The 21,684-nt window shown below is 29.9% G+C and overlaps 1 protein-coding gene across 2 annotated transcripts in view; it reads left to right on the forward strand.

Annotated features, from left to right (window-relative positions):
• The window catches only part of LOC122509119 (POU domain protein 2-like), a 185,636-nt gene extending 165,324 nt beyond the window's left edge, over nucleotides 1-20,312 (forward strand). Inside the window, exons 5-9 of one of the 2 annotated variants that reach the window (XM_043622914.1) lie at nucleotides 12,400-12,536; nucleotides 14,281-14,613; nucleotides 16,847-16,909; nucleotides 17,113-17,729; nucleotides 17,830-20,312. In XM_043622914.1, the coding sequence (XP_043478849.1) occupies nucleotides 12,400-12,536; nucleotides 14,281-14,613; nucleotides 16,847-16,909; nucleotides 17,113-17,729; nucleotides 17,830-18,076 (1,397 nt within the window). In that variant the 3' untranslated portion in view covers nucleotides 18,077-20,312. The remainder of the gene's footprint in view (nucleotides 1-12,399; nucleotides 12,537-14,280; nucleotides 14,614-16,846; nucleotides 16,910-17,112; nucleotides 17,730-17,829) is intronic. The other variant, XM_043622915.1, reaches the window with a different exon arrangement.
• Nucleotides 20,313-21,684: the final 1,372 nt, after the last annotated feature.

Here is a 21,684-nt window from a genome sequence, read left to right on the forward strand (position 1 = left end):
TATATAATAAATAATTGAATTCTTTCTACGAATTTTAATAAAATTTTTAAGAATAATTACATTTTTCGAGAAATTTGATTAAAATTTGATTAAAAATAATTGAAATTCAACGATAAGTTTTATTATTTTTGAACAATATTTAATTTTAGCGAAGAATATTATTACTCTTGAAAATAATTGAATTTCTACAATAATTTGTAACTTTTCTGAAATTAAATTTTTTTTGGGTTTTTTTAACTAAAATTATTCTATAAAATACATTATATTTTTAATAACTTTTGAAAAAGTTCTTTGAGAGTTTTCAAATTCATTTGTTTACAATTCAATTTTACAAAATTTTAATTATTCGTAAATTCTTTAATATTAAATAAATATACATTATAAAATAAAAACTTTAAATAATTTAAAAACAAAAACCAGCAATTAAACTTTCTCAAAAATATTAATTCCACAGAATTGTTAGTTAAAAGTATGAAAAATTCAGATTTTCAAAGATTTTAATTTGAAACCTCTTCAAAATTCAATTATTTTTAAAAATTCAAGCTTTAATGATTTAAAATTTTTAATATTCAATTATAATATAAAATTTTAACTGAAATCCATTTTTAAATTAATTTTTATTAGAAAATTCAATTAGAATTTAATTATTTAAATACAAAAGTAAATTATTTATTAAATAATTGAATATTTCTTAAAATTGAATTCTCATAAAGAATTTTACAAACAAATTTTTAAATAACTGAATTCTTTTGACGAATTTTAAAAAAATTTCTAAGAATAATTACATTTACATTGTATTAAAAATAATTGAAAAAAGAAAAAAGAATTTACGAAAATAACTAAATCCGTGTAAAATTTTTATTATTTATTAAAATAATTGAATGATTGCGGAGAAATTAAAAAAAAATTTGAAAATAATTGAATTCCTGTGAAATTTTTATTATTTTATGAAAATAATTAAAAGTTTGCGCAGAATTTAAAAAAAAATTGTTGGAATTCTTTTGGACAATTTAAGAAAATTGTTTTTAATTAAATTCTTTTGGACAATTTTATTAAATTAGAAAATTTTAAACATCATTTATTGAGGAAAATTTTTGAAAATAATTGAAATTTTGACAAGAATTTTATTAAAATTTTTGAAAATAATTGAATTTCGGAGAAAAATTTAATTATTTCTAAAAACAATTGAAATTTTGAAAATAATTGAAAAAAAATTTTTAAACATAATTGAATTTCTGCGAAAAATTTTATTACTTTTGAAAATAATTAAATTTCTGCAACCATTTCTAATTTCTCTAAAACTCTCCAAATTATATCGTATACAATTTACGAACTTTTCGTCTTTTCTCAATGAAATTACGGACTTTACGAACCATTTTTAACATTTTAAGGGAAGATAGCAGTTATTTATAATAAAAATAGTCTGAAATCTACTTTTAACTAAAAATCATCATTTTTCTATTACTTCTTTTTATGAAAACATATTGTAACTATTTACATTTAATCTTATTTTTATTTTGCGATATGTAGAGCAAGAATTTTTCAAAAAGTCAAAAATTAAAATAATATAATAATACTCCTGATTTGAAAAAATAGAAATTAGATTAAATGTAAATTGTAGTTAAATTAAAAAAAAATTTCCGCCATATTGAACCAGATATTTTAAATTTTGAAAAACTGATTTCAGATTCGTAATCAGCGACCCTGAAAATCCCCAAGTATTCAGTTTCAAGCCAATCTAATCAATTTTTTATTTCGTTGTCCGCCATATCGGATTCGCCATTTTGAATTTTGGAAAACTAATGTTAGATTCGTAATCAGCGACCCTTAAAACCCCCGAGTAACAAGTTTCAAGCAAATTCGACGAATTTTGAAAAAATTCCGCCATCTTGGATCCGCCATTTTGAATTTCGAAAAACTGATGTCAGATTCGTAATCAGCGACCCCAGAAACCTTAGGGTACCAAATTTCATAAAAATCCATTAAAAAAATTTTCAACACACTTTTGGCCCAAACAGTGAAAATCTCGTTGACAGTCAAGGGGTTAATAACTGCTATCTTCACTAAAATGTTACCATATATATTTCAATAATTTTCATACTATTTTTGAAACTCGTTTAAATCGGATAAAATTTGTCTCAAACCGTTAAAGTAAGGAAAATACTTTGAAATGTTTTCGTTAATAAAATTGAAGAAATCGCGCCCAACGTTACTTATACACTAATACCGTAACGAATCAATTTGAGGAAAAATTTTTCGATGAGGAATGGTTTTAACGCGTGCGAGCATAAATTTCGATGGATGAGTTCAATGGAATATATATATACGTATATGTATATATAATGTCACCGGATTTCCTTGGAATTGGAGCCAGAAACATAATCGAATGACGTAAGGCCCTAATAAAATCGTAAGTCGGTTGACAGGCGGCGAATGCACGAGAAAACCCCGGGATACCTCCCCCGTAAACCTTCGCTTTGTTATATGTTGCGCAAGGAACCAGGAACAAGAATGGCGACCAAGAAGCAGATGTTGCTTAGACTACCGCGTTGATACACAACCAAGAAGAAGAAAAAACCCCTCCACGCTTTTAATACGATCTTAGGGCGCATCCCAAAAAAAAAATCATGAATCATAAAAAAAGAGAATCATTTTTAAAAAGCTAACATTATTCTTTTACTTCCATCACTTTTGCATCAGATACTTTTTTCATCGGAAAATAAAACATATTCAAGAAATCAATATTTTATATTCAAAATTTTTATTTTAATACTGAAATTTTTTAAGGGGTGCGTTCACGTAACTTTCACTCATGCAATTTTCACTTTCACTCAAAAAATTATCACTTTCACTGCCTTCAAAAGTTTCAATTTCTCACTTTCACTTACATTTAAAAAAAGGCTGAATTTTGACCCAAGAATTCAAAGAAACTGCGAACAAAATGAATGAATCAATGAAAGACAGAATTATCAGATTTATTATAGTTATTAGTTAATTAAAAATATAAACTCTTTTTTGTATAGTAAACGCAGATCTATATTTTAAAATCATATCAATGAGAGTACCGAAAATTTGTCAAAGTATAATAAAACTATTTATGAATATTGGTGATTAATGATTCCGATGATTTGGAGAATAGTTTAATTTTCCATCTTCGTTACGGTGAATAAATTTGGATCTTCCGATAAATACAAAACCTCCAGGAAGCGCGGTAGCGCAGCGCCTTCATTGCGGGAAGTTTTTTTCTATTACTGAGGTGCGATGCCGACAATGAGGGCGTGTTTTTCTTTTGCATGATCTACATAAAATATCGATTTGCCCCAGAATGAACCAGAGGAAAAATCAACGAGTCATTGCCAAAAAGCGACCGCCAACAGTAACAAAAACCCGACCACAAAAAGAGAAATGGTTATTTTCACGCTTTTCTTTGATTTCGCGGCTCCTATCCCTTCATTATATCCTCCGCCCTCAATTTCCCTTTTTCCATAATTCATCAATTTTTCCCCCCACACCTTTTGTATTATTTCTCATTTTCCATATAAATACTAATTCTACTAATTCTACTATTCTACTATTTTAAATTTTACTATTTTAATTTCCAGTATTCTATATATATATTTCTATTATTCGAAAAATAATAAAAGTATTCAAAATTTTTAAAAATATATTTATAGAATGATTTCAAGTATATATTTTAATGATGAAATTAATTTTTATGATGATATTGCTATTATGTATATAGAAAAGATGAATTTTCGAACTGTTTCTGAGTATTACGCACGTTAGCGCGCATTTATAAGATTATATAGTTCTTTCTCTCGTTATCCCTGGGTTCGCTTTTACGTTTTACCTTCCGGTCCTTCCGCTTCGTTTCTCGAGGTATCTTATATATATATATATATAGTAAAACCGGCACTTTTTTAGTTTCGTGAAGACCACCCTTTATGCCGTCTTCTTCCCGGGAATCAATTAAGAAAATTTGCGAAGACGAATTATAGAATTCTCATTCGCGGAACTGCGTATTAATCGACGAGATAATGACAAGAAGAGAGAAGTGAGTTTACAACATCCTAAAGAGCGTTGGAGTTGGGAGAAAAAAATTTAATTGTATCATAAACCTCCTCACTCTCTGATCCATTTCTATCCTTATTTCAATAATGAATCCGCAGTAGGGTGCGTTCACGTAACTTTCGCACTTTCACTCAAAAAATTTTCAATTTCACACAAAATAAATTTTCATTTACATCTCAAAAAATTCTCACTTACAATTAAAACATTTTCAATTTCACCCAATAAAATATTTTCACTTTCACCAAAAAAAATTTTCACTTTTACTTTAAATTAAAAAATTTTCAATTTCACCCAAAATACTTTCACTTTCTATAAAAGAATTCCCACTTAGAATTTTACCCAAAGTCAGGGATTTTTACTAAAAGTTCTGGAAAAAATTAAATTTTTATAATTTAGAGAAAAATTTTGAATTTTGGTGTCTTTTTTGTTTGCCTTATAAACTATGCGAAGAATTCTAATACAAACCCTTCAATTTTTTCTATTTTTGACAATAATTTCTTTTTAAATAACTTCGCATAAATTCAATTCTGTTCAAAAAATTTTTTAAATTCTCGTCTTTTCAATTACCTATCATTATAAATAATTCTTCTCCAAAATTGAATTATTTTCAAAAAATTTAATAAAATTCTTGGCAAAATGTCAATTATTTTAAAAAATTTTCCTCATTTTAATTATTTTTGAAATCTACTATTTTAATAAAATTTTCCAAAAGAATTCTATTATTTAAACAAAATTTTAATAAAAATTTAACAGGAATTCAATTACTTACCAATTACTTTTATAAATTTCTTCACATCAATTCAATTACTTTAAATTTTTAAATGAAGTTTCTTGAAAGAATTCAAATATACACTGTTAGAAAAGAATTGAAAATTCAACAACTTTTCAATTACATAAGTTATTGAATTTGAATTCAATTCAGCTTGAATTGAAAATTAAACAACTTGAAGTGAATATTCATTGGTTTGTAATTGAAAATACAAACGCAGTTATTGAAAATTCATTACTGTTATTGAAAACATGAAAATCCATTGTTTTGTAATTGAAAAATACAGACGCAGTTATTGAAAATTCATTACTGTTATTGAAAATTTGATACTGTTATTGAAAATTCATTACTGTTATTGAAAATTCAATACATTTGTCACATCTGGTGTGGAAAATTTCCACAATTTCTTATTGTTAGAAGTTTTTGACAAAAGGTCGTTTTAGCGTCAGTTGCTTTACAGCATTTGCCATATGAACTACATCCGCGCGTGAAACTCTTCTTGTTTTTACAGTGTTTTAAATAAAAAATGAGTGTTTAAAATTTATTTCAAAATAAATATATTATAATATTATATTTTATAATTATTTATTGAACAATAGTGAACAGCAATAGTGAATTTTTAATCTACTTGTGTGTATTATCAGTTAATTTCGACGAATTTCAATTTCTAGGGATAAGTAATTTTATTGTTAGTGTGGGTTATGATTAATATAATATTGATACTATTTTATGACTGTTCTTCATAATTGTTTATTATGGTTTGTGAAAAATATTTTGTAAAATAGTTTTGTAATCAAACATATTTTGTGAAATAAAACGAATCTCTATAAACTACAATTATTTTCTTCAATCTTTGTAAATATTCATCATTAATTGTAAAATTCACAGAAAAGAAGAAATTTTTATGAATTTTTCCCAAAAAAATTTTTACAGTGTATGTACCTATACACAATGCTGGTCAAACTTACTTAATTCTCATATTAATGTTATTGAATTTTCATAATAATGTTATTGAATTTTCAATTTTATGTTATTGAATTTCCAATTATATATTATTGAACTTTCAATTCCATGTTATTCAACTTTCAGTTCCATGTTATTGAATTTTCAATTCCATGTTATTGAATTTTCAGTTACATGTTATTGAATTTTCAATCACAGTTGCTGTTGAATATTCAACTTAATGTTATTGAAAATTCAATCACCCGTATTGATATGGACTTCACTTACATGTTATTGAAAATTCATATACATATTTCTAACAGTGTATATAAAGAAAATTGAAAAAAATAGTCTGAGAAATTCTATTATTTAAAAAAATGTTGAAAATTTTCCTATACAATTCAATTGTTTTCAAAACATTTCTTCTTAAGAATTCAATTATTTTCACAAATAATACATTTTTTATGGAAATTCAAAGGAATTTGAATAAAATTCTTCGCTGGAAATCAATTATATATACTTTCTTTCTTGAAAATACAATTATTTTTAAAATTTTGATGAAATGTTTTATAAATTTTAAAAATTATAATAAAATCGGTCATAGAATACAATTACTTTCGTAAAATACAACATTTTTTCTAAAAATACAATTATTGTCAAAAATGTTTGTAAAACACTTCGAAACAAATTCAATTATTTTCGTAAAAAATAAAATTCTTCTAAGCAATTCAATTATTCAAGAAATTTTAATAAAATTCTTTCCAAGAATTCAATTTTTTTAAGAATAAACGTTTTCACAGGAATTCAATTATTAAAAAAAAATTTTTTTTAATTCTTTGTCAGATTTCAATTATTTTCAATTTTTTTTATTGAAATTTCTAGATGGAATTTAATTATTTTTAAAATGTTTTTAAAAATTCTGAAAAATTCAATTATTTAAAAAAATTTGAATAAAATTCTTCACAATAAATTAATTATTTTCATAAAAATAATAATATTTTTCTCTGGAATTCAATAATTACTTTTACGTAAATAAAATTATTCACAGGAATTCAATTCTTTAAAAAATTTTTAAATAAAATTCGTAGCAAGAATTCAATTATTTTCATATATGACGGGTTCCACGTCAAGTGACCCAGGTCAAAAATTTACATGGAATATTTGAAAAATTTGTAGTTTCTTTAAAACAAAACGAAAATACGTTTTCTATTTTGGGTTTTGCTGCTGTTTTTCAACACTTTCTAATAGTGTGAACAAATGTAGAGAAAAAAAATTGTTTGACCTTGAAAAATTAAATTAAAAAATAAAATTTCATTTTTTTATCAAATGGGCAGTTTGTATTTTTTTAAAAAAAATTTTATCATAAAGGTGAGGTTTTTTCCTAAAAAAAATGTATAGGTCAAAACGTGGGACAAGAACTTTTAACTAGTCAAATTAAGCATTTACTTCTGCCGTGCACCGTCCCACAGTGGAATTTTTTTTACAATTTACTATTAAAAAATGTCTATAGCTTACAATTTTTAACCGATTTGAGTGTTCTTTGTCTTAAGTTAAAGGGGAATAAATTCTTAAGACATCCTTCGAGGCAGATTTTGGAGATTTTAATTATTTATAATTTTTTTTAAATCAAAGTTAACAAATTAATACACTTTTTTAAAAAAAGGAGGTTTATTTTCTTATTTCGTTGATGCACATGATCTAAATCAATTTAAATTCATCCAATATGACCACCAGATAATTAATAAAGCATAAAATAATTTATTTCAATTGTTATAAACAATATATATAGCCCAACAACGAGCAGGGGCGGTGGATTGCAGAAGTAAATGTTTATTTTGACCAGTTAAAAGTTCTTGTCCCACGTTTTGACCTATACATTTTTTTAGGAAAAAACCTCACCTTTATGATAAAAATTTTTTTTAAAAAATAAAAACTGTCCATTTGATGAAAAAATGAAATTTTATTTTTTAATTTAATTTTTCAAGGTCAAACATTTTTTTTCTCTACATTTGTTTACACCATTAGAGAGTGTTGAAAAACAGCAGAAAAACCCAAAATAGAAAACGTATTTTCGTTTTGTTTTAAAGAAACTACAAATTTTTCAAATATTCCATGTTAGACCAAAAATTTAAAATTTGACCCCCTCCAGTTTTAATATTTGTTTAAATAAATTAATAATATTTGGTATTTTTAATTGTATCTAATAGGACTACTGTTTCTGCAAAATTTTAACCCGATCCCAAACATTTAAAATTTTGACCTGGGTCACTTAACGTGGAACCCGTCATATAAATAATAAAACTTATCGCAGAATTTCAATTATTTTTATAAAATTTTAAATAAAATGATAGAAAATTGCATTTATTCTTACAATTTTTTTTTTAAATTCGTCGAAAGAATTCAATTGTTATTAAAAATTTTGATAAAATTCTTCATAAAAATTCAATTTTAAAAAACATGCAATTACTGAATAAATTACGTATTTATTTTTGTATTTAAATAATTGAATTCTCGGGAAATTTTCTAATAAAAATTGATTCAAAAATGAATTTCACTTAAAATTTTAAATTATAATTTAATATCAAAAACATAATATAGCGTGAATTTTTAAAAATAATTGAATTTTGAAAAGGGTTAAAATTAAAATCTTTGAAAATTTGAATTTTTAGTTACAATATTCTTATAATTATTCTTATTCTTCTTTGTCATGTTAAATTTATTATAAAACATGAGAAAATAAAAGACTCGGAGTGATCGATTTCTTCATGTTTTATTATAATATATTCTCATAAGTAATAATTGAATTTGATAATCTTAATTCCTATAGAAAAATAATAATGATTAAATATTTATTTAAAAAAGAAGTTATTAATGTTCTTCAAGGTCAGGGAAAAAGTGAAAATTTTGTCTGGAAATCAGGGAAAAGTCAGTAGGGAAAAACAAAAATAAAATTTTATGGCAACCCTGTATAATATTATTTCATATTACGATTAACATAATTTAAATTAACCTACTTGAACAAAAGTATTTATTTTATTATCGAAAGAGTTAAAAATCATTATTTTAGATACCAGTTTCTTTAATTAAATGACAAATTAAAATTATTTTTTAATGGATCAAAAAATTATTTTTTTAAATTTGAGTAGGTATTTTTTAAATTATTGAATATTGATTTATTGAAAAGCAAAATATGGAAAATTCAAGGACAAAAGTTCAAAATCCAGGACATTTTTTTTCAAATTCCAGAACATTTCCAGGAATTCCAGGACTTCAAGGACCAATAGTCACCCTGTTTTATTATTTAAAAAATCTAGTAAATAGTTAGCAGCCCGCGTTAGCGCGTGAATTGTTATGTTATAGTTACAGAATATTTTTATGTATTATTTTTGTAATTTGAATAATACATTTTAATTAATTATTAAATTAATAATTGAGGCAGGTTTAGATGTCCTCAGGTGGTATTGTATCATTTTATCACCTGACGATCATCCTGGGTCATGACCCTCTTCTTCTGATGTCCCTCGTATGTGAAATTCGGACAGAAGGTCGCAGGTAAGGGGTCGAAAAGGCAAAAGCAATGTCGTGCAAAGTCCAGACTGAATGCCAGCTGCATCATCCCCTGGAATAATGGGGAATGCAACGATTTGTATTTGAATGCGTGGGTGATGGATAGACGCTTACTGTGTCACTCGTGCAAACGTTAAACGGGTCCTTGTATATACATATATATATATATATAGCATCAAATGATGGACCCCTATTATGTTCACATATAGGTACGATTCCTATTTTTTCCAGGTCTTGCATAAGCGTGGGTGCATTCCCTATTGCATCGTTGCTATAACCAAAAAAAGAGCCTAAGATAGGCTCGATGATTTACCACGCTTATGCTCCAGATCTTTAGAATCTAAATCTCAATTCAGATCGACCGATATCGGAAGCCTGGGAAATTTCATCTCCATTCAAATTTAAAATCCCATCCCTTTTCACTATAGATTTTTGATATAAAAATTTATTTCAAAATCGGAGATATGATGCTCCTTTTATAAGCCTATACTGATTCCTTAAAAAAATTTTCTAATGTTCACCAAAAAGAAGCAGATCAACTTTGGCGATATTCTAACAACAATATTAACAGTTATTCGAATAAAGATATTTCCAAATTGAAAATTTATAAAAATTAACTTTCTGTCTCAAGGGAATTTAGAAGAAATCAAAGGGAAAAAATCGAAAGAAACGTTACAAGACCGTTACTACTATCCTCTCTCTTTCTCTCTCTTCTTTTTCTCTCTCTCTGCAAAATCCGTTAAAGTCGATTCGAAAATAGCGCCAATTTCTCCCTTCCCAAAAAAAAATATATCCATCTTTTACACCTTTCGTACACACACTTCTTATAAGAACCAAAAAAAACTTTCTTTGATATGTAGAAAAATTTCCAACGGTTCTTGCACCTTATCTACACACACCCGAAAAGGGTGCTCCTGGGAAATGTCAGGACCTGCTCTCTGAGAGAGTTCATCACCAAAAAGGGTGAACTCCTGAAAAATGGAGAATTCCCCGAAAAAAAGAGAAATCACCCCAAAAAATATTGCACCCCTCTCGTAAAACCGAAATGACTTCTCACGGAAACCTAATTTTAGTGGAAAAAATAGAATACGCACATCTCGGGAGAGAGGTGAATTAAATAAGGGGAACAGGATAATTTAGATGCAAATTCATCAAAAAGGGGATTTTTTGTATTTCGTACCTGTGTATAGTGAATTCTTAAGAATGGAGAAAGGATCTCTTGATAGATAAGGGGAGTGGGGAGAGCAACTGAAATTTTATCGTATATATCCGTCAAATATGGCCTCTCAATTCTTTTCTCTAAAAATGTAAAGACCTTCACTACCTGATGCTGTAATTTTTTTTTTTCATCATTTTTAGGGGAATCTGCGTGTCAGGTAAAAAAAAAAAGCGAGATTTAGGGAGATCATGGAGAATCTGTTTTGGGGAGTATGGCCTTGCAATTCTGTGAGATCTGACGGATTTTCAATTTTTTTTTTTACAATTTCTCTACTACCTGCCTATGTATACATAATTTTTTTTACCGAATCCCCTGGTTTTGAGAAATTTTATTTCAAATGATGGTCATGCGAAAATGGTAAACGACTTTTTTTTCTGGATTCAGTTTCCCATGAGGGGGGTTTTTTTTTCTAAATACTTTTTTTTCTCTCAAGTATTTAATGCAAATAGCATAAAATTACGGGTATCTGCATTTATTTTAGAATGGAAAATTTTAGCTCCGCCTATATTGAGAAAAATCAAAATGTCGGTACCCCTTTTTTTCTTAAAAACGGTCATAAATTCAGTTCTAACAAAAAAAAAGGGGTTCGTTTTTGGTCTCGGTGTATCAAAATAATTAGAATTAAAAACCGTTATGAGCGACTGCAATACACACGTGCGCGCAAGGAGAACAAAATGATCCGTAAACCATAAGCTCGTTTTCTCGATCGATAAATCGGTTCCAAACATAATCGGACTATTATATTGTTAAGAGAAACGAAGGTCGTAGAAAATTTTTTTTTTTGGGAGGAAAATGAGAGGTATGAGTGAAAGCAAGAGAGAGAGAGAGAGAGAGAGGACAAAAGAGAATTGGGGTCTCTTTAGAATGAAAAAAAGGGGTGGCGAGGGAGGGCGTCATAAGATACGATGATGGATGCTCGAAGGGTTGTTTTGCAAGTTAAGGAGGCCGTGCCGATGGGCAAAGGGTTTTTTCCCTTACAACCAATCGTGGTAACGAAACAGCGAAGGACGACCAATAGGCCGGCTTCATCTTTCTAAAGTTGGTGGGGGTAGTTTGCCCTTAGGGCCGCAGTAGCGTTGCGTCACTCTGACATTCACTCCGTGTCGGTCTCACCGTCAGCAATCGAGCGTGTGTCAAGTGCTCCAAAAATTTTCATAATTTTTTTCTTTTTGTTTTCCCATTCGCCCCGGTGATCGTTATAAAATTTAAATAAGTTCCTTAATTTACTCCACCTTTTAATTACCATTCAATAACAATTCTAAATAATTGAAAATACAGAATTAAGATTAAATTAATTGAGATTATTTTTTTGACTTTGTGTTAAAAAAAGTGTTTTAAAAAGTGAGTGTTGGTGTTTTTCTATGAATTTTTAATTAACGTACTGGATTTAGGGGGAAATGTGAGAGTGAAGAGTGAAGGGTGTTGTGAATTAAAAATGGTCTTTCTTGAAGACCCGAAAATGATTTTTACGGACATGCGACTTCATGCTACCAGCACTCCAACCTCCACTCCCACGAGATTCCATCATAATCATCGAAAATACAGGGCGCAGAATAATAACGATTGTACGAATTTTTGATTTTGTGAAACATTTTTAACAAAAATTTAATTTCAATTCGGAAATTTTAGTTCCTTCTTTTAGCTTGCGCAGAACATTGTAAAAAGAAAGAGGCAAATTATAGAGCTGATACCAGGTATCAAAATCGAACCAAAAGACGATTTAGTATACCTAATATTGGTTCTAAATTGCTACTCATCTTATAATTTTTAAAATTAGAAAGTATTGCGATTTTTAAAAATTGTAAAAAATGAATTAAATGTGTTCTTGCAGATGCTGATTTGCACGGAGAAGTCGAAGGTCCTGAACTTAGTGGCGATGACCGAAGTATCGCCAGTGACGTTCAGGACGCAAATGAACCACATTTGGACCACGATTCCATTGACTCCGACAGGGAGGCCCTTAATTTGGTAAGTTCGCAACTCATTACATTCAATTTCACTATTAAAAAATTTGTGCCAAATTCTAAAGTCAAAATAGCCGCGGGGATTAACGTCCAGAATGTTGTGAACAAGTTTTTAGTTCGATTCGCATTAGAAGATTTTTTAAAAACGAAATATAAGGATAGTATATGCCAGAGTAATATACAGATAAAAATCGAATTCTAATAAATTACTAATTTAATATATGATTCCATGCAAAATGGAATATTAATAAATTTTGAAAAATTGATAAAATTTCAAATGTTTATGAAATACACTGTATGTGGTAATATTCTCAGAACGAAACCTAAAACTAATAAACGTATTTAATTTCAAAGAAAAAGATTAATTACTTTCGATAAATAAAGCACGATTTTTCCTTAGAATTCCAATTTATTCGCTCGCTGGAGCTCGGCCTGTGTGCAAAAATAAAAATACTGCGAAATTATTAACCTCGGAGATAATTGATTCTCCCTAGGAGAAACACTCATGCGAGACTCTTCAGGGTTAATCCTAAACATGTCATGCAATACAGCAAATTTGCAGTTGCTTCGTGTTCATAAATTACAAGTTTCTTTAGTTTGTATATAGTTAATTGACGCAATTCAGTTGACACCTTAAAATTTTATCAAAAATGACCGGAAATTATTAAATTCATTTAAAAAAAAATACTTTCGAATTAAAAATTAAACCAAAATTATATTAATATTAAAAAAAATCAGAGGGGAAAATTAATCATTTATATTGATTTGTTGATGCGGTATTCTTTATAGAAATAGACTTTTATCTTTTGGAGTATATGCCTTTTGTTTGAAGATTTCCGCCACAGGTGTTTCTCGATTATGAGCTCCCTAGGTAACTAATTAGTGTCCAACAGGTGATGAAGGCCCTTCTTCAAGAACTACTCACAAGAACTTGAGACTTTTGAATTACAGAAAATTGTTTGCAACTCGTTTCAAATTGAAATTTTCATCGTTAGCATTCATTAGACCCGTCCAATTATTACTATCATACAATCATAATTTATCTCTTCTTAAATAGACCCCAATAAGTAACCCCAAGAAGTTTAAATTTTAAAGAATTTTTTATTAAACAATTCTTCTTTTTACTTAAATTAAATGTTTCAATTTTATGAAAAAAAAAATTCATTTCTTGAAATTTTATACAAATTCTCATGGGATTTTGATCTTGATTTGTTTTCTGGAGAGAAACATCTGTTCAAAAATCAAAAAGTCGAATGATACATACGTCCCATACATATTGACTGGTCGCGTTCACCCTCGACTGGCATAAAAAGTGCACGAGTTCAATATTTGAGAAATAAATAAAAGCGGACATTTCTAATAGAGAGGGGGTGGCTTTAGAGAGGAAGGTTTTATAAAACACAAAAGCTTATAGGATGGACCCGGAGTGACCAATATCCTGACCTGGCCGAGTGTAAACACTGCTTTGTTCGACAGCGTTTACTTTACGATATTAGGGAGGGTGGTTTCTTCCGATTTCTGAATTCTCATCGACTAAAATATTAAAAAGCCTCCTCTGATTGTCAGAGGACATTTTGACAATTCAAACATGTTTAATTTTTAAATGTTATTCAGAAACTTTCTGAATAACATTTGAAAATTAAACATAATGTTTGAATCAAATTTTTCTATTAAAACTTAAGATTTCGATTTTAGAACTTTTTGATTCTGATTACTATATATTTAACGAAATTAAATTTTGTTTAAAGGTCACGGATGTGTCGCACAGAAATAGCAGCAGTGGTACCAGTGGTAGTGCATCATCGCCAAGTTCGGGAGTTAGTAGTCAGCTGACCGGAAGTCATGCGGGAAATACTGTTGGTTCACAGGCAGCGTTAGCGGCTCAACTTGTGGGCCAACAGCTTCTTATGCATGGTTCACTTGGTGCATTGAGTCCACAGGAAATACAAGCTTTAGCTTCAACCCTTCAGCAGCAATCACTTCAGCAGCAACTTCAGCAATTCGCCATGTTCCAGCAAGCGAATCCGGCGGCAGCGGCGGGACAACTACCCGCACAGGCTCAATTCTTCCTTCAAAATCAGGTTTGTAATGGAATCCTTCTTCATTTTTCCATCCAACATAAGGAGAAATCTCCCAGGCGGAAGCTCTCAAGTGCTCACATACAAGCGATCCATTCTCCTCTCTCCAGCTACTTTAAGAAATTAGATTTTCGAAAAGTCCCTCAAAAGTGTTCTTCGGACTATACAAGGAAAATTGTATACCTGACATCGAGTCCTTTTTGGGGAATTCCCTTTACTATTTTACCAAAAATGATCAAATCTAAAATTGATCCTAATTTTTGGCATCAATTTGATTCTAGTATCAATTAGCTACTTCTAAAAGTGGTGGTCATAATTAGCTTAATAGTAAAAGATTTTAGATATCCTTACGTCCGCGGGGTATGTGAGAATAGTTTCAGTTCATTTTGTCTACGATAAAGGTGAGAATTTTTTAGGTAAATTCTTCTAGAATCAATCTTTTCTTTATATATTCACACAACTCCAAAGTGATTCAACTTCATTCTTTGGATGGATTTCAAAGAGATCTTTATTTATAAAAAAATGTTTAATTTGTGCATCCATTGGAGGAGAAATTTATTATCACTCATTCTCTCTCTCTTTTTCTTCTTGGAATGATTCATTGAGAGACGATCTTCTTGAAGAAGAAAATTGTATGCTTCTATATTAGAATAAAAAATAAATGCCCGATTGTGTAAACTCGATACATATCGTATCGACAGGCACACATATAGCATAATACAGTGAATAGGTTAGGTTACATTTTACCAAAATGTTTGAATGGTGTGTGCATGTATGAACAGAAACCGAGGCGATGCAATAGGGGAAGATGTAACAAAACGACTTTAAGTCTAGCAGCAGATTTAATGGGGGCCCTCCTTCGACCTGGAGTTCTGCGCGCATCTTTTCAAAAGGTATTCCGACGCGATTCGTTAAGGGAAACCTATGGCACCTTGCCGCGGGCTCCCTTTGTTACCTAACACGTGGCTAGGGTGAAGAGGTTCTTTTTTCATATTTCTTTCTTCCCTCCTCATATATATTTAAGAATCCTGCGCCTTGTGCCGCTTGTGTCAAATTTTCCAAGAGAGACACACGACCTTCTCAAGACTCAACCCTTTTCATCCAACACGCGCTCAACCTGTTCCAATGGATCAAAAAATTCGATAATATTCCTTTCGATCAGACCCTTCCGGTTTAAGGTCCCTTTTTCATAATAGGCTATTCTTTATTGACACGTTGTGTCACTAGTTTGGTAATAGTGTAATACTTGAATATTAAGGCAGCTGCTCTCAGATTAACCCTAATTTTGATCCTATAACATATTAATTATAGGTTCCATTCTCTAAAATCGAAATTAATTTCATTGTCAATGCAGCATTTGAAAATCTTAGTTTAATCGTAATTTATATACGGATACTCCTACAAAGTCCATAGGATATCCTGAAATATCGATTGCTGTCAAGATGTTCAATGTAATTCAACAGTCGTAGTAAACCTGATGAATACTGGGACATGAATTTTCTTTGGTACTTCAGAACATCCTTAGAATGTCCATAGTTCAAAGACACCTAATAGACAAACTTAGAACGAAAGATATATATTATCTTTAGAACCTCTTTTGAACCGGAATGGATATACTAAAGATATTCCCTAGTCCACTGGGAATTTGCAAAAGAATTTCAATCTTCATTGTCTACTTTCCAAACGAGCATTTGGAACATTTGGAAAAGGAGACAAGTCCCATGGGTCCCCCTATAATAATTCGATTAGCAGGCAAATATGTTAACCGAATCCGCACTTGATTTACCTGTGAAAGCGTGTCGACACAATAAAGGTCCTTGTTATTAGCAAACACGCGACCATTTGAAGAAAGCAACCCTTTCCCATCGAAGGTATATATGCAAGGGTTCTTGGTATTCACGCAATAACCTGTCACAGAACCCGCACGTGGCCAAATGTAAAGCACTTGAATGGGGCGTCTACATAAATAAGCATATAAAGTCTGTTGGTATGGCGACACGCGACCTGACCAAGATCCAAAAACCCTTCTACGAAAAAAAAGGGCGCCTACAGGAATCACTACCCTATCTCAATTTTCGAATTGAAGAAAGGGGTTCACAATCGATTTAGTATTCTTGCCTATACCTAATCTCCTCTCAAAAAAAAAAATCCTTTCACTTTTCCGATACATTTTCATAGGATAAAAAACTATGTCCATTGGAATTAAAATTGTTTATTAAAAGTTGGCATCTTGCAGGGGCTGTTGCAGAGCGGTGGCTACCCCCCGAGACCAAGTCATCCGCGCTCACAGTCCATGCAGGTACAAAACTTCCCACAGGGTTGTAAATTGCTTTTTAATTTTTCATGGTGTAGAAAAAAAACAGCATGAAAAGAAAGAAATTTCTTTTATAGAATATAGTTCATAGTTCTCGGAGTTAAAAATTCTATTTCCTGCATATGCTTTTAGCTTTAGAGTGACTTTCAAAAAAAAATTGATGATTATAATGATCAATTTCTTTGCAGGTACAACAGGCGGTTGCACAAGCGACGCAACAGCTGCAGGCACTGCAAAAGCAACAGGCTCTTCAGGGTGGTGGTGCGCTGGTCGGTAGGAGTTTAGCTCAACAACGTTCGCCACCACCTCCTGGAACACCACCAGCCGTCAAACAACCACCAGCAAGATTGGAACCTTCGCCTGAAGAAACGACCGATCTAGAGGAACTCGAACAATTTGCAAAAACATTCAAGCAACGGCGAATTAAGTTGGGATTCACTCAAGGTGATGTGGGCCTTGCAATGGGTAAACTTTACGGCAACGACTTCTCCCAAACGACAATCTCGAGGTTCGAGGCCTTAAATCTTTCGTTTAAAAATATGTGCAAACTGAAACCTCTTCTTCAAAAGTGGTTAGAGGACGCGGACAATTCACTGAATAATCCAAATTCGTTAACGAATCCAATGACGACTCCGGAGGCTATTGGAAGACGGCGGAAAAAGAGGACTTCCATAGAGACTAGTGTTCGGCTAGCTTTGGAGAAGGCCTTTTGTCAGAATCCAAAACCAACTTCGGAGGAAATCACCCTTTTGGCTGATAGTCTAGCAATGGAGAAGGAGGTTGTTCGGGTCTGGTTCTGCAACAGGTTAGTCGAATTTAAAACCTACTGTTCTAGTGTCAATATTTAGAAAAAGTAAACTCATTTGGATTAGTACTATGAGATGTTAACTATTTCCGTTTTTCAGGCGACAGAAGGAGAAGAGAATCAATCCACCATCGACGATGGGAAGTCCAACGATGACATCACCATCGCCCTCGGTTTTTGCCTCACTAGCAGGTAGCATATCAGGAAGTCCCTTAGCTTTGACGACACATTCTGCGGGAATAGTATCACATCCCCATCAAACACCCCTTGGTTCGCCTCTTCCCTTAGCTTTAGTGGCTTCTTCAGGTGGAGGCTATCATCCCCTAACCGGAAAATCTCACGAGTGACACAAGTCTGCGACCCAACAAGGGGACGCACTTTTTCATCACCACCACCATCAACATCATCCTCAACTTCAGAATCCTCAACGACGATTGTGCAATCTCCCAGAGTTTTACCACTAATCGTCATTATATTCCAAAAACAATACTGAAAAAGTGGATACAAAGTGAATCTTTATTCTTGTCACTGATAGAAAAAAATAGGTATACGAATCGAGAGTGAGAAATGAAGTAAGTACCAAAAAAAAAACATCGTCAAATTGACTGGTCATCAAATTGTGGAACTTAGTTGTGAGAATTTTTGAATTTTCGAAATGTGTTGTGTTTTTATCAGATCTCAGCAAGATGTGACAATGTAAATATTTAAGTTTCTTGGTTTTGTAAAATGCCACGTCTGTCGATGGGAGAAAAACCAAATCCCATAAGATGAAGTGTTTTACAAGGAATAAAAGACAAACCTCGGCAACGACGTTACGCTTCTTAATCCTCGTTCCCTGGTTTGTCAAATGACCAGTTTTTATAGAATCGTTTATAAAGACTATATTAAAACTGCCGAGACAAAATGAAAAATGCTAATACAGGAGTGATTCCTTTTTTTCATCTTAAGGTATTACAATCAAAATTACCTATATCAGTATTACCCACTATTCCCACAATTCTAGCAAAATTTAATTATTATTATTAAGATTGTATACACTAAACCGAAGATTGCAAAATTCTTTCCCGAACGCATTAACTCTAAAATTCCAATTTTAGATATTGATAAATTTTTCTTTTCTAAAAAAAAATGTTAATGCAATCAGAAAGAACTTTTGCAAGCACACAATCGAAAAATTCATTTTAACTCACAATTTGTTTCATCTTCTGGATTTTTAGACCAGAATGTTGGACTGGGTTGTGTATTTTAAGAGAGGCTAGCAACGAAACCTTTTTCGACACGACTGTGTAAATAAATTTAGTACATCCCTTACAAAAAAAAAACCTTACATATCTCTGTGTCATAAGTTTGTAAATATTTCCTCCGCTACAACGGAAAAGTGTTTCCAAAAAAAATTAAAATGTGATCACTACGTACGAAGCATGTCACAATTTTAATGCTTTTCATTCGATAACATTCCTAATTTTCTACCTCATCAATAAAATTAATAAAATCAATAAAATAAAAATTTAAATCATACTTGATGATTTGGAACAACATTTTAAAACTCTATTTTTCTTTAAATCGATTTAGAAAAATTTTTTAACAAAACATTTTTTAAATTCTCCCTGAATGAAAATCATTCCTGGATGTGAATAATTTCCAAGAAATATTAAAGCATCTAGTTCAAAAAAAAGAAGGCTATGATCATGCGGAGTACATTTAGCGGATATAAATGTATTTATAAATATCTATACATAGCGAAATATATCATATAGTGTGATAAGTACGCGAATCGTCTGTACGTATAAATAAAAAAAATGCATATATATATTATATATAAATACACAGAAGTGAGGAAAATGTAAATATTAGAAAAAAAAGATAGTGAATCGACTTGTTCGTCGACTGACTCAACATTGTTGGATAACGATGTTTTTTTTTATCAAATGATGATGATTATCATTGTCACGATAAAGAATTGTAAATTTTTTGTGAAAATTTTCTAACATATATAAATTATATATAAATATATAAATATATGACGCGTGTACAATTTTAATGTCGGTCTATTGTTGCATTGGGACGATAATTTCAGCAACGAATTCCATATATAATAGACGTGGACCAAATTATTAGTAAAACGCATATTTAATGAAATGAAAAATGTTCCTAAAAAGAAGGTGCACTTTGGGTGCAAATTGTACTCATTTTGAAAAAAAAAAGAATTCAAAATGTGTATATTTAAAAAAAAGAGAGAGGGACGAATTATAATTATTAACGCGGCGTTAACTAATAATTTTATTTAATTTTTTGCTAAGAAAAAAAATTGTCAATTTTATATTCGAAATTCATGTACAAATAGAAAAGAAAAATTAAGAAACAAAATTGACATTAATTTTTCGCTATTACGCTTTGTTGATAATATCGTGATCTGTATAGATATAAATAAATAAAATCCGAGAGTCACGTCCCTCTCTTTTATTAAAATAAAACACGCGGCGTTCATTAGACACATTATTATAGCAATTATTATATTATTAATAATATTATTTCACTATATTTTAATTTTTATTATTTGAAAAATAAAATACGGAGATTTCAGTTGGTTCATTAATTTTTTTAGTCTTATTTTTTCATCCCTTTTCCCTTGTCCTTTTCATTATTTTTTCTCTTCTAATTCTGTTGTTATTTTTTGTTGTTGTTGATATTAAAAATAATTCTTTCTTTTGTTGAATAGTAGTGAAGTTTTGATAATTGGTTGATTCGTCACTAGGAATTTCGTTAAATTAGTAAATTGCAATTGTGTTGTGTAAATTAATTACATTCACTTGGTTATTGTTTTCGTGAATTTGTTTTCTTTTGGATATATTATATATAAATATTGTCACCGTCCTGCCGTTCCCGAAAATTGTAAATAAAAAATTAAATAATCGAGTAGTGACGTTAAACTTTTTTGACAAATGTAATCAGGTGTACGAGTTATTGTAAAACAAGTTTCGTTATACGAAAAAAAATGTGGGGTTAAGAAAAAAGAACTTAAAAGTTGAGAGTAAACGAATAATAAAAAAAAATCTGTCTTGAGGTGATTTTAGAATTAGTCGACATTATAAAAATGAATGTATAATTCGTATATATATATATATTATTTAGGGAGACAAAAAGTGACGAGTAAAAATTTGTAAAATGGATTTCATATTTGAAATCTTTTAGACTATAGAAGGGGAGACATTTCGGAAAAACTTTCCAAAAAAAAAATGGAAATAAAATTGAGCACGGTATGATAGTTCTTACAGTCTTTAAACGAAGAAAAAGATGCAAAACTTCCTACATAGAATTATAATTAAATATTTTCTACTAAGAATAACAATGTTATCGAATTAGAGAAGGGAAATGGGAGAAAAAAAATGGTAATTGCGGACTAGCGATTTTTAGGGAATAAAGCTTTGAAAATGGTTTTTTCACGCTTTTTGCGGAGAATTTTAAATAAAAAAAAAGAGTTTTGAACATTTTTCAAACAAACAAACAAAAAAATTTCACAGAATTAAGTGGTTGAGATGTAAGACATAAGGAAATTGAAATGTATAAACAAAACCATATCAATCGCAAGAAAAAAATTAATGTTACGCATAGGTACACCAATATTATTTAACATTATATAATTAGTATTATATCGTACTTGTATAATAAACTGCGTCATAGATAAAATTATTAATTTGTTTACAATATAACCTTTACCCATAAATTTCAAATTTTTGGTTATGAAATATTATTTATTTAAATTACAGAAAGATTTTACAATTATCCATTAATTTCATTTTTTGTTATTTGAAATATTATATTAAATATTATTTATTTGAATTACAAAAAGATTTTACATTCACCTTGTGGAAGAGTTTCTTTTCATTTCTTGGAGTGGATTTCTCTATAGTGGGGAAAGTACAAAAAACTATTACAGCTGACAACAACCAAGCAG

The sequence above is a fragment of the Leptopilina heterotoma genome, unplaced genomic scaffold (genome assembly GCF_015476425.1).
Source record: "Leptopilina heterotoma isolate Lh14 unplaced genomic scaffold, ASM1547642v1 Lhet_6, whole genome shotgun sequence".
Lineage (NCBI taxonomy): Eukaryota > Metazoa > Arthropoda > Insecta > Hymenoptera > Figitidae > Leptopilina > Leptopilina heterotoma.